This window comes from Salvia splendens, chromosome 17 (assembly GCF_004379255.2).
Source record: "Salvia splendens isolate huo1 chromosome 17, SspV2, whole genome shotgun sequence".
NCBI lineage: Eukaryota > Viridiplantae > Streptophyta > Magnoliopsida > Lamiales > Lamiaceae > Salvia > Salvia splendens.
The window spans coordinates 24,924,388-24,939,072 of NC_056048.1; the positions used below are offsets into that span (position 1 = coordinate 24,924,388).

Consider the following 14,685-nt stretch of genomic DNA (forward strand, 5'->3'; position numbering starts at 1 on the left):
AATGCACCACATGGTCACGAGTAATGCATATAATTGACTATATAATGCACAATATGTGAACTGCAATGCATACGAATAAGATGTACCACGTTATGATGTTTGGACACACGTTTCTTGTTTCCCCTAAGGGTTTAATAAGCTTAGGGGCTAGGGTATAGTACGTAGACACGTATGTAATCTTCACATGGTAACGAGTAATGGATATAATTGACTATATAATGCACAATTTGTGAACTGCAATGCATACGAACAAGATGTGCTGTGTTATGATGTTTGACACACGTTTCTTGTTTCCCCTAAGGGTTTAATAAGCTTAGGGGCTAGGGTATAGTACGTACGCATTAATAACAAATTATAAAACGATACGAATAATTCACCAAATTGTCACGAGTAATGGATGTTATTAACTATATAACGCACAATATGTGAACTGCAATGCATACGAATAAGATGTACCATGTTATGATGTTTGACACACGTTTCTTGTTTCCCCTAAGGGTTTAATAAGCTTAGGGGCTAGGGTATAGTACGTAGACATTACTAACAAATTGTTGTTATTGGAATATACGTATGTGCATTATTTGGTTTAGGTAGTGCATTATGTAGCTGTTAATTGTCATTATCTCAGTATATTATGCATTATTAGAGGTATTGTGTATATGGGTTAATCAACGGATTGAAGATTACATACGTGCATTTAGTAATGTCTACGTACTATACCCTAGCCCCTAAGCTTATTAAACCCTTAGGGGAAATAAGAAACGTGTGTCAAACATCATAACATGGTACATCTTATTCGTATGCATTGCAGTTCACATATTGTGCATTATATAGTTAATAACATCCATTACTCGTGATAATTTGGTGAATTATTCGTATCGTTTTATAATTTGTTATTAATGAGTACGTACTATACCCTAGCCCCTAAGCTTATTAAAGCCTTAGGGGAAACAAGAAACGTGTGTCAAACATCATAACACAGCACATCTTGTTCGTATGCATTGCAGTTCACAAATTGTGCATTATATAGTCAATTATATCCATTACTCGTTACCATGTGAAGATTACATACATGTCTACGTACTATACCCTAGCCCCTAAGCTTATTAAACCCTTAGGGGAAACAAGAAACGTGTGTCAAACATCATAACACAACACATCTTGTTCGTATGCATTGCAGTTCACATATTGTGCATTATATAGGCAATTATATGCATTACTCGTGACCATGTGGTGCATTATTCGCGGTTTCCAGCCATTATTAGATTACTATTGTACCCTCATAATGCACAAAATAGGACAAATAATGCAACACGAGATTAATTACCCAATGTTGATCTTGACCGTCCATTTCTCTAATCTAATGGCTGATATTAAGAAGGAAAAAGGAGGAAATATAGGAAAAGGAAATGAATACATCCCTATATATATATATATATATATATATATATATATTTATATATATATATATATATTTAGGGATGTATTCATTTCCTTTTTGTATCTTTTGTTCTTTGTTCTTTTTAATCCCAGCCCCACGATTTTGTCATCCGACGGTTAGATTAGTGCCATGTGTCATTTAATAATGCAGATTTTCAGTTGAATAATGTACACCAACTAATAATGCACCGTTATAGTGTAATAATGCAGATCATCTGGACCGTTGATGAATGAGATCTAACAGCCCATATTAAGAAGAATAAAGGATCTAAGGGATGAATAGGATAATAACGCTCCCATATATATATATATATATATATATATATATATATATATATATATATATATATATATAGGGTTTTATTCTATCAAAAGAAGTCCCTAGGTATAGAAATACAGACCATATATGGGCCGTTAGATATGTAGATGAATGGTCACGATTTGGATTGCAAACTGAATCTTTTAGGGCATAATAAGAACGATTTATGTCATGTGAAGGGTAAATTAGGAGTAGAAAAATTCATGAACCGTCGTTCCGTTTTTTAAGAGCGGATTAAATGGGAGTCATTACTCCACACGCTAAGTTGGTGCTTGGGTTCTGGCGCCGTTCAATTTAACTCTATTTCACCAAAAATTCATCCCATTTTTCATCAAAAAACCACAAAATCAGCTGTGACAAGAACCATAATCTATCAAATCAACGAAGAACAAATCACAGTTGACGATTCTGAAATCAACGAGAACGATAAACCTAGCGCCTTCTTCAGCAATGGTTGACACACGATCTTTTGGATCCGCGACGCATGACTGAAAATGGTAGTAAGATTGTGTATACCGATTGTCTGAAACTTAACTCAAATCTGACCCAATTTTCACTTCAATTGGTTGGATGTAACCTACTCTATCAAAGAATGATTGTGAAGAAGAAGGTACCGCCAAAACCCAAAGCACATAAAGGTACGTAGACTACATTTTCTAGGTTATTATTTGAAGGATTGTAGTTTTGGTTCTTTTTGGGCACTCTGTTATTTAATTGTGGTTTTTTTCATCAACAATAGGTCAAAGTTCCACTCAAAACTCTACTGAACTAAGAGATGGTATCGTTGACCCAAAACAAGGTTAAAGTTATATGTATTTACCTTCTGAACCTCTGCTTTTGAAGTACTCATGAATTGAGATGGGATATGCTTTTATAATAGGAGACATATGGGAAACATGCTATGGAAAAAACTCATATTTTTTTATGCTTTGTTTGTGTTAATGTTATACACTAATTTAATGATCTTTCAGATACAACACCACATAAATATATTTGTAGAAGGTGAAAGAGGGAAGGGAACTGCTGAAGATGTTCCCATTTCTGGAAAAGGTCCTTACATTAAACAGAAATCATAACTTGATATGATTGTGATACTACCTCTATTACACAATTGTTGTTTTATGACACTTATGTCTCTGTATTAACCTCGTTCTTATGCACAAATGCATTGATAGGGGATTTTGAGTATTTAAGAGCTAAATACAATCGTGTGTTGATGGTGGCAAGAAATAATCATAGCGCATTATTGAATAAAGCGGTGGCATCCAAACATTATGGGTTTTGATCTCGAGTAATCTTAAGGACCACATTTGGCCTCTATTTCTTTATTTAAACTCATTCTTGTTTTGATCAATATCATATATATATATATATATATATATATAGGGGAGCCTTATTCTCCTTTTCACCTCTTAGATCCTTTTTCCTTCTTAATATTACCCGTTAGATCTAGGGCATCGACAGATCATATTGTTTATATAAATCTAATTCCGTGTTGCATTATACAAGGTGGCTATATGCATTAGAGGGGTAATATAGACATTTGACCGAAGATGAACCGTCATATTTTGGTATCTGCGTCTTTCACGGGATTTGAAACAGTCCTACTCTTCTTCTTTCCTCATTCATTACGCACACAACCCAAACCATTCCCTCCACTCTCTCCACTACCGAAAACCTAGATCTGTCCCTCCCCATCGCAGCGTCTGAAGATTCAGCAGCAGTGGACCAAAATTTCGGAGAAAATTAGCTACCAGCGTTAACATCTGCGCATAAACACCGACTCCTTTCTCATAGGTATGTTTCAACAGTGATGTAGGCATCTTTTTTTCATGATTTTGCAGACCCATATTGTTAAAATCGAAACTTTAAATATGCCGAGGCGCAGAAAGGAGTGAAATAAGTTGTTCTTTGTTTATGGTTTTCTCTTAATGTTTAGTGATTTAGGGTTCGGTTAAATACACATGAATTCCGATTTCATGATATGTTTTTGTGGTTTCAGCTAGATCGAAAATGACTAAGAGGGGACGACCGCTTTCTCAAGTATCAGAGGTTGCAGGTAAAATTTTCATCGGACTGATTCAAGTCAATATCTTTTTTTTGGTTTGTGTGAAAGGGTATTAGCAACCCTGTTGAATCCGCATTATCCATGTTGTGTGGTGTGGTGACTACAAACACGAAAGATTTCATAAGTTCAGATGTATTTAATGCATTGTGGAACTATAATCATGCATTTTTTTGTAGTAATGTCTGTATTATATGAGTTGTATTAGTTATAAAGTGTAATATATTTTGTTTATATGGAGCAAAATTTATATAGACTATGCATTATGTAACATATTTAATGCATTATGTTTACCAAAATTTGCATTACAGAGGTTACTTCGAATGTTGTTAAATATGCTCTGGCAAGATCTTTTTTTGGTATTATGTTGTGTGGGCAAGTAATTGTGGAACTGTAATTGTGCATTTTTTGTTGTACTGTCTGCATTATATACGTGCTCTGTGATTTGTATAGTTTAATACATTTTGTGTGTAACAAATGTACATTTACATTTTGAGAAAATGCATTATGTTTAATAAAATATGCATTAGACAGATTGTTGAAAGTGTAATATATGGTCAGTTAGGATGAGTGGTTTTTATTATGCTGTGTGGGCAATCCATTGTGAAACCGTCATAGTGCATTTTTTGTAGTATTATCTGCATTATATGAGTGGTATTGTGTATATAGTTTATACATTATGTGCATAAAAAATGTGCATTGCAATGTTGTAACAATGCATTATCAGTAATATTTAATGCATTATGCGAATGTGTTATGCATTAATTCATGTGATATGATACATTACGTGGTTTGCATTAATATGTAAACATTAATATGTACACATCTTTAAACGTAACCTAGTCTAATTTATTGAAAATGTTGTGATATGTTCCTTTGTTTGTTCAATTTCAGAGAAGCGAGTAAGATCTGAACTCGACGATGCAGTAGACGATTTAATTCCGGTTGCGTTGGCACAGAAGTTGAGGGAAAGGTTGGTAGCGGCTGCCCCTATTACGTCAACAGGTGATGTTGAACAGAAACAAAGTAAGGGAAGAAAGCCTGCTCGTCTTTACTGCAGACGAACACCGTCGGAATTTCTGAACTGCTTGAAGTAGTTAAATCCAAGGCAGAAAAGGGCTGTAACAGATTATGCATTATTAAACTTTGTGAATTTGATCATGCGAACATTCAGCCGAACAATATGTGCATGCTGTTTATTCAGATGACTTAACATAATCAGTGTATAATTGGTGTATTTTTATTTGTCTTTTTTGTATTATGTTATTTTTCTGTATAGGTGTACGATTACCTCTCATAATGCTTAATATAAGCCAAATAATGCACAAATGCTTGTGCGTAATGCAATACCAATACCACATAATGCATTTGTATATTGTACACTAAATATATAGAGCCATATAAAGAGTATGACTCAATTTTCTGTGCATCATATCTGCATATAATATCATTATTCGTAATAGATTATGCATTATTAAACTTTGTGAATTTGATCATGCGAACATTCAGCCGAACAGTATGTGCATGCTGTTTATTCAGATGACTTAACATAATTAGTGTATAATTGGTTGATTTTTATTTGTCTTGTTTGTATTATGTTATTTATCTGTATAGGTGTCCGATTACCTCTCATAATGCTTAATATAACCCAAGTAATGCACAAATGCTTGTGCGTAATGCAATACCAACACCATATAAATATATACAGCCATATAAAGAGTATGCCTCAATTTTCTGTGCATCATATCCGCATATAATGTCATTATTCGTAACAGATTATGCATTTTTAAACTTTGTGTGTGTATTATAAGAGATAAAATAATGCTTATTATTAGAGTTACTGACCGGAGAAAAAGCCTCTAATAAACCCAAAAATTATTCCCAAAAAGCAAGTAAACTTGCAATTCTATTACAACCATTCGGCTAAGAATAAAAATATGACCACATAACGAACAATTTTTATAAAACATGATTCAATCTGGATTTTCCCCCTTCCGCGCATCTTTCTCCATCGTCATCTCTTTAAGCACAGGACAGTTCCTAGAGTCGTGATGACCCAACTCATCGCACGCCTTACACCGTAATGTAAACATACAGTACCTGCATAAATCACAATAACCTGGCGTCAGAAATGTAAACATACTGTAATGCAACGTACTCTATAGAGTAATGCAGTGACATACAGTAATAATGCATGCAACATACAATAGATAAATACACTATAACGTAAAGAACACATTAGTTAGTTTCTACCTGTTTGTGTTGTACGTGGAGTCGAAGGACACAATATCACCAAACATGTGGTAATTCCTCTTCATCAAACCGTCGCACCAAAACAGAGCAACCAACTGGTCGGATTCGTTAACTTCGTAGTGATAGGTGAAAGCCTCGGACATCTCCTTCTTCTTACCCATGTCATCCAACACCATTTGTACATTAAATCCTTGTGCATATGCTTTGATGTCCTGTGACGCATTCCTGATATCCCCAACAGTGCAACCAACTAGGTCGAACCCACCAAGAATCTCCTTCAAGACCTTAAATGTAAGCGTGGGTCCAATATTCGCCTTGGAACAGTCGAGGATAAATTTATGATGTACATCATCCAACTTGCGATTACTTGACATGAATTGCTGATGTTCCGTCTCAACCATGTGATGGTTATGAATCTCATTGAACTCCTGAATTATGTATCCTGACGAGCAATCTTCCGAGAAAAACCTGAAGGATATACTAGCCGTACAACCCACCGCTTAGATAACTTCCTACGCTTGATAGTGAAATCAGAACAGGCATTCAACTGGTCATCCTCATCGCCCTTCTTCCTTCCTTCTCTGTTGCATACAACTTGATACCAGGTCGTGACATCATCAACCTTCCTCATAGCTTGTTTGCGCGTATCAAAGCCAACTGCGCGGGCATATACGTCGTAGAAAGTGAAAGCGAAATCCAAGGATTGGAATTTCTGACCTACAACAGGCTTAAGCTCGGGAGAACATTCAGGTACAACAACCGCTGTACAGTATTGGAAAAAAGGGGTCATCATAAAATAACAACTTTGCAATATAATAAGCTGACAAGTAATGCACGATTTTCATAAATTCAATCTGTCACATATTTAAGTTGGACAAATACGTGAATTTTGCATATGTATAACACACGATATTAAAAACGTCATTTTTAATTTGTACATACTATACCCTACCCCCTAGGCTTAGTAAACCCTTAGGGGAAAACAAGAAACGTGTGCCGAAAATCAAAGCTAACAACCGATATTTAAGCCCTGGGGAAACGAAACATAAAATCATACATATCTTAATTCGTACAACCTACACATTGCAAATAAGATATTATGCATTAGACAGACAATATAGTGCATTACTCATATTAATTTGATGCATTATTTGTATGAACTTTATTCAGTATACTATGTACGTTGGAGACTTACGTAATTTATTTATAGGTCAAACACAAAGCTTTCTTAAACGTTGTTATTAATGTTTACGTACTATACCCTAGCCCCTAGGCTTATCAAACCCTAAGGGGAACCAAGCAACGTGCGCCAAACATCGAAAAACAGACGAAATCTTTTTACCCTATACATTGCCGCTCACGAATTATGCATTATATAGAAACATAAGTTCATTATGCTTTGTCAATATGTGCATTACATGTATCGTTTCAACCTAATACCCTAGATATGCCGAGAGCGAATCCATGGATGAAGGTTTCACAGCAAGCGCTCATGTTATACCAGCGGCAACACGATACACGAATTAATTGCTGATTAAATATCAAATAATCAGACTGCTACAACTAGCACTGAAACATCCGCAACATAAACAAAATCAGGCTAATTCGTGATTTACCTTCTTCCATTGATTAAGAACAAAAACGGTTGCTACAACGCCAAGTAGACAAACTTGAACTGCCGAGGATTGATTAACGAGAAAATTGAGAATTGTGATAATTGAAACCTTGCAAAAAAACTGGCGATGCAAAATCATATACGCCTCATCCTTCCTTTTTCGACGTGAGAGAAGGAAAAAAACCGCAATATCTTCCAATGAGAGAATCATGGAATTTCCATAACTAACAAATAAGTATTTACCAAATCTGCCCTTAATCGATTTTTAATTGATTATAATTTAATGGCCTCAGAGAATATTTTCAACCATCCGATTGATGTAATTAACGGTTGAGATTACGAAGGAAAAAGGAGGAAATATGAGAAAAGGAAATGAATACATCCCTATATATATGTGTGGGGGGGGTGGAGTCACCGTTCTTCAATGCACGTAATTTGTAAAATGGTCACAACTCTCTCCACTGCACTCCGATTGAGGTGTGAAAGATACTCACGCGAAACTCTTTCGAATACAAATACATTAGTGGTCTTTGAAGAGCATTTGGAGGACATTTCGACAGGCCGATTACTCTTAGAATCCAGCTGCAACTGAAACCTTTGACACGCGGCTCATATGATCGTATTAGAAAATGTAATTAAATTTTTTTACTCTAAATTATCGAAAGAGTAAAATAAGACATTTATAGCACAATAGTATAGATATTTTAAAAGGATAGATCGGAAAGTTGGACATAAATCACTATTTTGGCGTGATTGCATATCCATAATTTCTTTTTTGTTTGAATTATCCAAAACATTTTGTACGTATTTATGTAGTACCCAAATTTTCAATTACGAGTATTCGCACGTCCCATACACCGATTTATTCCAGATATTTTTCTATAAAAAGAAATCAAAATATGACAATTAGCCTTCACAACGAGTCCAAAAATTTGTCATTCAAAATCAACAATTAAACACAATGATTAAATTTCCTAATCACTTCCATTTCCATTAATTTCTTAATTGTATAATTTACTCCAATAATGTCAATATTTAGTACTGATAAATTCAAAATGTTAGGTAAAATGTGGACATCTTATCAAATCGTCCATATGAAAAAGAGAGTTCAAACAAACCATCAAAAAATAACTCTTCAAAATGGATACGCATCTTTGCGACGAGCTCCTCGAAGAAATCTTCCGCCGCCTCTCTCCGCCGTCCTCCGCCGCGGTCTCCCTCGTCTCGAAGCGGTGTCGCCGCCTCCTCCGCTCCTCCACCACCTCCCTGTCCCTGAATTTCCCCCCTCCCTACAACCCCACCACCATAAAATCCTTATCCACTTTCCTCTCCCACCATCCTTATCTCTCCTCAATCTCCCTCACCGGCGGCGCCGACCCTCTCCTCCTCGCCGTCACTGATTCCTGCCCCAACCTCCGCCACCTCCGCCACCCAGGCGACCCAGTTTCCCCCTTTTCCCTGTACACCCTCTCAGCTTCCTGCCTCCATCTCACCTCCATCTCGGTTTCTCTCTCTAGACCCCTCTCCTTCCACTGGCTCCCCTGTTTCAATTTACTGAAACGCCTCTCTCTTTCCTTCACCGGCCCCTCAATTGAAGATAATAATCTCGAAATTGAAGAAAACAGAGACGTATCTGATTTGGAATTGAATTTGGAAAGCCTTTCTCTGCGTGGAATTTCTGCCGGAGACAGTGCGTTGAGCTTTCTGTGGAGAAACTGCAGGAATGTGAAGAATTTGCAGCTCAAGAGCTGCGATAGCGTCGGAGATTACCCTTCGTTCTCGAAATTTCTGAAATTCTGGAACAATTTAGAAGAAGTCGAGCTGAGAACTTCCAGAAGCATCGTCGATTTAGTTCTGCTGAAACTCGCCGCCGATTGCTTATCTCTGCAATCGCTGCTAGTCCACGACGGCGGCAACAAAGAAGGCCTCCTCCACTTCATCAATCACACCAAATCGAGCTTTAAAAAGATCGATTTGAGATTGCCGCTCGATCTCGAAAACGCCCATTTAATCGCGTTATCCCAAAACCCTAATTTAAAAAATTTGAAAATTCTACGGCTGGAGAGCTGCTGCCTCGTCACCGGGGAAGGGCTGAAAGCGGCGGTGGGGGAGGCGATGGAGGAGCTCGCGCTGATAAACTGCGACGTGGTGGAGAGGGAGGCCGGATTGCTGGCGGCGCTAGGGCAGAAATTGGGGAATTTGAGGGGGCTGGATTTGTCGCACAATGAGATGATGGTTGGTAAGGATCTTGTGTCGATGGTGGTGTCGTGTGGTGGATTGGAGGAGGTGAGGCTGAGGGGCTGCGGTCGATTGAGCGATGCGGCAGTGATTGCGATAGTGAGGAGCTGCCGGAATTTGGAGAGAGTTGATGTGAGCCGCTGCGGTGGGATTGGAGGGGAAGGGGTGGAGGCGCTGGTGGTGAAGGCGGCGGCTTTGAGGAGAGTGGCGGTGGAGGAGACTAAACTAACTCCGCTTGCTAAGACGGCGGCGGCGAGGAAATGTATGGAGATTGTGGATACACTTTGATGGGTTTTATTTTACTCCTAATTACTCCCTATTATAATTAATTTATTAATTACAATTACAATTACAATTACAATTACAATTACAATAGATGTATCAAAATTCAAAAGCGTGTCTAGTAACCCTTCTTGATTGTATATTGGATTTCTTGCTGAAGCAAAGTTGAATCCCAGGGGGCACTCACAGCATGCCCGGAAGAGGTGTCGAGCCTAAGGCCCGGGACGAGATGGTGCATCGCAGGTAGGAAGGTTGGGCCGGGCAGTCGGGGACCGGGATTGAGGCCACATTTGCCTATTTGTAAACTGAGAATTGTGATTGTTAGTGTCTGATCTGTAAAGTATCACATTGGCCTAGTTGTAAACTGTGAATTGTTTTTGTTAATGTCGGAATCCTAAATATTGATATGATACATGAAATATTATTATATGTTTGATACCTTTCTATACTTGGTAGTCATATGATGGGATACGAACTAAACAACTAAACAATAATTGCGAGCCCAATAGCAGTGACGGCCCATCAGCCCAAAACCCAAGAAAGAGTATCAGTTCGGCACAACCAAAGAGTTCGGTCACAGCCTATAGCTCGGTAAAAGCCGACCAATCGAGCTCAACTCTCAGATCGGCAAAAGCTGATCGGCAAAGTTCAGCAGTTCGGTCCAAGAAAGAGTATCAGTTCGGCACAACCAAAGAGTTCGGTCACAGCCTATAGCTCGGTAAAAGCCGACCAATCGAGCTCAACTCTCAGATCGGCAAAAGCTGATCGGCAAAGTTCAGCAGTTCGGTCTCAGTATTCGACCGAACAAGGAGATAGTGGACCCATGCAGGATCTCCACGACCTCCATTACACCCACGATCTATTTAGTGGTATTAAGCAGTTATCAACCCCCCTACCAGGGCTGCAAACCACGATCTTAGTTCGAATGTATAAATAGAACTTAGATCAGATAGATCAAGGTTAAGCTCTCTAGATCCTGAATCTTATAGCAAATCAGTATTGTAATCTGTAAGCGAGACCAAGCAATACAAATTTGCCCTCTCTTCTTCCCGTGGACGTAGATTTACCTCAGTAAATCGAACCACGTAATTTTTCGTGTTGTGATCGTTTATTACTTGCATTTATTCCCATCAAAAATTCGCTACATCATCACTGGCGCCGTCTGTGGGAAACAGAGAACCAAAACTGTGATAAAAGCGAGTTTTTGATCCTTTTCCACCAAAAAAAAAATGCGTACCAGATCACATAATACTCATACTTCCGTCCGTGATGAACGTGAGGAAGCTAGTCCAGCCCGTAGGTCCGGAAAACAGCCTCGGGAGAAATCTGCCTCCAGTTCTCACGGTGAAAGAACAAACCACTCAAAAAGTCATCGCACCGAGCCTCCCCAGCAGCTCGCTTTGAATGAGGCTGTCAAGTTGTTCTTGGCTGAGAAGCAGGATGAGTTCTTAACATTCCTGCAAAAGAGCCAGAAGCCGGAGAAGAAAACGGCGGATTCTCCCTCCCCCTCCAGACATGAAAGTCACTACCGCAGTAGTGTCGTATCTTCCAGGAGAAAGAATCCTCACCACCGATATGTTCCTTCTCCTCCTTGTTACCGAAATCACAGGAGAACTCCATCTCCACCATACCGTAGAGATGTCGGATTCGCTATGTATGGAGCGCTGAAGACTCCATTTTCGGATGATATCACCAAAACTCCGTTGCCACAGAATTACCGAACTCCGTCAGTGACTTATGACGGGTTAGTGGATCCTCATGATTTCCTGGGACGCTATCAGTATAATATGGCGAACCAAGGTCTCAATGAGGTTCATATGTGTAAGCTGTTTCCCGAGCTGCTCATCGGGAACACAAGAAGGTGGTTCGATAGCCTCCCTCAAGGCAGCATTAGATCTTACAGAGATCTAATGGATGCTTTTCATAGGAGGTTCTTCCAGAAAGCGGAAACCCGAATCACTTCGGCTCAGCTGCTTTCTATACGTCAAGGTCGCGATGAAAAGATTAGCGACTTCATGACAAGATTCCACAAGGAATGCCTACAAGTAGATGATCTCAATGATCTACTTGTCATTTCGGCATTCCAAAATGGAATTCTGCCAGGAGCTCTCTACAGAAAGCTCGTTGAATGCAGTCCGCAAACAGCTCAAGAGATGTGGGACATTGCGGACCAGTTCTCTCGTGCGGATGAGGCAGACCGTCGAAAACGGTCTTTAGACAGCTCTTCCAGAGGAGACAAGAGGAAGCCCGATCATAGCGATCAGGGACATCCTCGCCGAACTCCTTTTGAAAGAATTCAAAGGGCACCGGTACAAGACAGATTGGGACCACGTCTCAATCCTGAGAAACCACCCGCTCAGTTCGTACCATTGAACAAGTCGAGAGCGGAAATTTTCGAACTGCATTCTGATATGTTCGAAAAACCAAAGTCGATGACGAAATCGGCCACGCGCCGAAGTCAGGATAAATATTGCTCCTTCCATCAAGACCACGGTCACGATACCGAGGAGTGCCGAAATTTGGCAGCAGATATTGATGTTCTTGTGAAAGCAGGGACGTTAAAAAAATACCAAAGCAAGCCGCCGAAAAAGAATAAGAAACAGAGAAGTGCGAACTGCGCTCCTCAGGATCCTAAAAGGCAACAGGATCCCGAAGACGATGACGAGCCGCAATATGATGGAGTGATCCAGACTATTGACGCTCTCCCAGCCGGGAAGACTAAATCGTCTCTAAAATCAGAGCGCAGAGGCTTCAATCGAGAGGAGCCAATACATAAAAGGCTGAAGAAGGAGGAAATAATTACATTTTCAGATGCAGATCCCGTCCCGGCCATTTCTCCTCATCAAGACGCTATTGTCATTCAAGCTGGAGTGGCAAACAAACTGATCCACAGAGTGTTTGTGGATACAGGAGCGTCGGTTAGCATTCTTTTTAAAGAATGTTTTGATAAACTGGAAGTGGATCCAGCTCGGCTCAGTCCGGCCCCAATTCCTCTGAAAAGTTTCGCCCAGGAGGACACCCGCCCTGAAGGTATTATCAGCCTTCCGATTACGGTAGGAAGAGCGCCTACTAGCTCCAGTACGGTGATCGAATTTTTTGTGGTAAAAGCTCGATCCCCGTATAACATTATACTGGGAAGAGACTGGCTCAACACAGTTCGGGCCATTTGCTCTACTTATCACCTCACAATCAAGATCCCCACTAAAGGAGGGATAGCAGTCATCCGAGGTGATCAAAAGAGAGCAAAAGAATGTCTGCAGATTGCGCTTAAAAGTGCCGAACAATCAGATCGGCACCATCAAGCATAGCAATCACAGCAGCCGGAGTCAGAGGCAGGCGAAATGAACGAAGTCACACCGGAGCCGAACTCACGACCAGTTCGGTTATACGAAGACGATCCATCCAGAACGGTCAAGATCTGTTTCGCGGGAACACCTCTACTCCGGGAAAAGACCATCCAGCTCCTCAAAGAGTACAAAGATGTCTTTGCGTGGTCTCCGTTGGACATGACTGGAGTGTCTCCCGAGGTAATTACACATCGGTTAAATATTGATCCTTCAGTCCGGCCTATAAAACAGAAGCAAAGACTCTTTGCGGCAGAAAGAAATCAAGTCATCCATGACGAAGTCCGCCAATTACTGAAAGCGGATGTATTATTTGAAGTAAAATATCCTTCTTGGGTGGCCAATCCTGTGATGATCAAGAAAAAAGAAGGAGGATGGCGGATGTGCATAGATTTTACGGATCTAAATAAGCACTGTCCTAAAGATTGCTACCCCCTTCCCAACATAGATAAAAAAGTAGAAGCTCTGATAGGCTTCGAAATTTTCTGTTTTCTTGATTTGTATAAAGGATACCACCAAGTTTTAATGGATGAGAATGATGCTTCAAAAACGGCTTTCATTACTGACTTCGGTATTTTTGCTTATAAAAAGATGCCATTTGGTTTAAAGAATGCCGGAGCCACATATCAAAGGATGGTAGATAAGCTATTTCGGCACCTGATCGGAAAAGAGGTTGAAGTATATGTTGACGACATAGTTGTTAAAAGCAGAAGCACTTCGGAGTACGAAAACAATCTCAAATCCACTCTCGACGTGCTCAAAAAAGCCAACCTCAAACTCAATCCCCAAAAATGTACCTTTTTGGTAGATTCGGGAAAATTTCTGGGTTATTGGGTTTCAAAGGAAGGACTCAAGGCAAATCCCCTAAAGGTTCAAGTTGTTCAGAACATGGCAATGCCGAAGTCCATACATGATGTGCAAAGGCTAACTGGATGTCTAGCCGCACTGAATAGATTCCTTTCCCAAGCAGCCGAAAAGCAAATGCCGTTCTTCAATGTTTTGAAAAAGGCACCAAAGTTTGAGTGGGGAGCCGAACAGAAAAAGGCTTTTGACGAACTCAAAAGTTATTTAACCGAACTGCCTACTCTCTCTGCTCCAACAGATGCCGAAGTGATATTCTTATATTTAG

General features: G+C 39.6%; 2 protein-coding genes across 3 annotated transcripts; one reads left to right on the forward strand and one right to left on the reverse strand.

Moving 5' to 3' along the window:
• Positions 1 to 6,510: 6,510 nt before the first annotated feature.
• On the reverse strand, positions 6,511 to 7,703 carry LOC121774520. The gene is made up of 2 exons (XM_042171381.1): positions 7,694 to 7,703; positions 6,511 to 6,839 (listed from the first exon to the last, which is right to left on the reverse strand). The coding sequence occupies exons 1-2, from the start codon at positions 7,701 to 7,703 to the stop codon at positions 6,511 to 6,513; spliced, it is 339 nt and encodes a 112-aa protein (XP_042027315.1).
• A 1,054-nt stretch (positions 7,704 to 8,757) lies between these two features.
• LOC121774872 (F-box/LRR-repeat protein 2-like) lies at positions 8,758 to 10,652 on the forward strand. Of its 2 annotated transcripts, none has more exons than XM_042171759.1 (2): positions 8,758 to 10,192; positions 10,373 to 10,652. In XM_042171759.1, the coding sequence occupies exons 1-2, from the start codon at positions 8,833 to 8,835 to the stop codon at positions 10,426 to 10,428; spliced, it is 1,416 nt and encodes a 471-aa protein (XP_042027693.1). In that variant the 5' UTR covers positions 8,758 to 8,832; the 3' UTR covers positions 10,429 to 10,652. The 2 variants fall into 2 exon arrangements, with proteins under 2 accessions (XP_042027693.1, XP_042027692.1); XM_042171758.1 differs by having other exon boundaries at positions 10,389 to 10,652.
• Positions 10,653 to 14,685: the final 4,033 nt, after the last annotated feature.

Excerpts from the sequence above, each read along its gene's own strand:
- LOC121774872 (XM_042171758.1), top strand. The coding sequence starts at position 8,833 with ATGGATACGCATCTTTGCGACGAGCTCCTCGAAGAAATCTTCCGCCGC. Across the intron at positions 10,193-10,388 it reads GACGGCGGCGGCGAGGAAAT|GGGGCACTCACAGCATGCCC; the intron begins GTATGGAGATTG and ends GTTGAATCCCAG.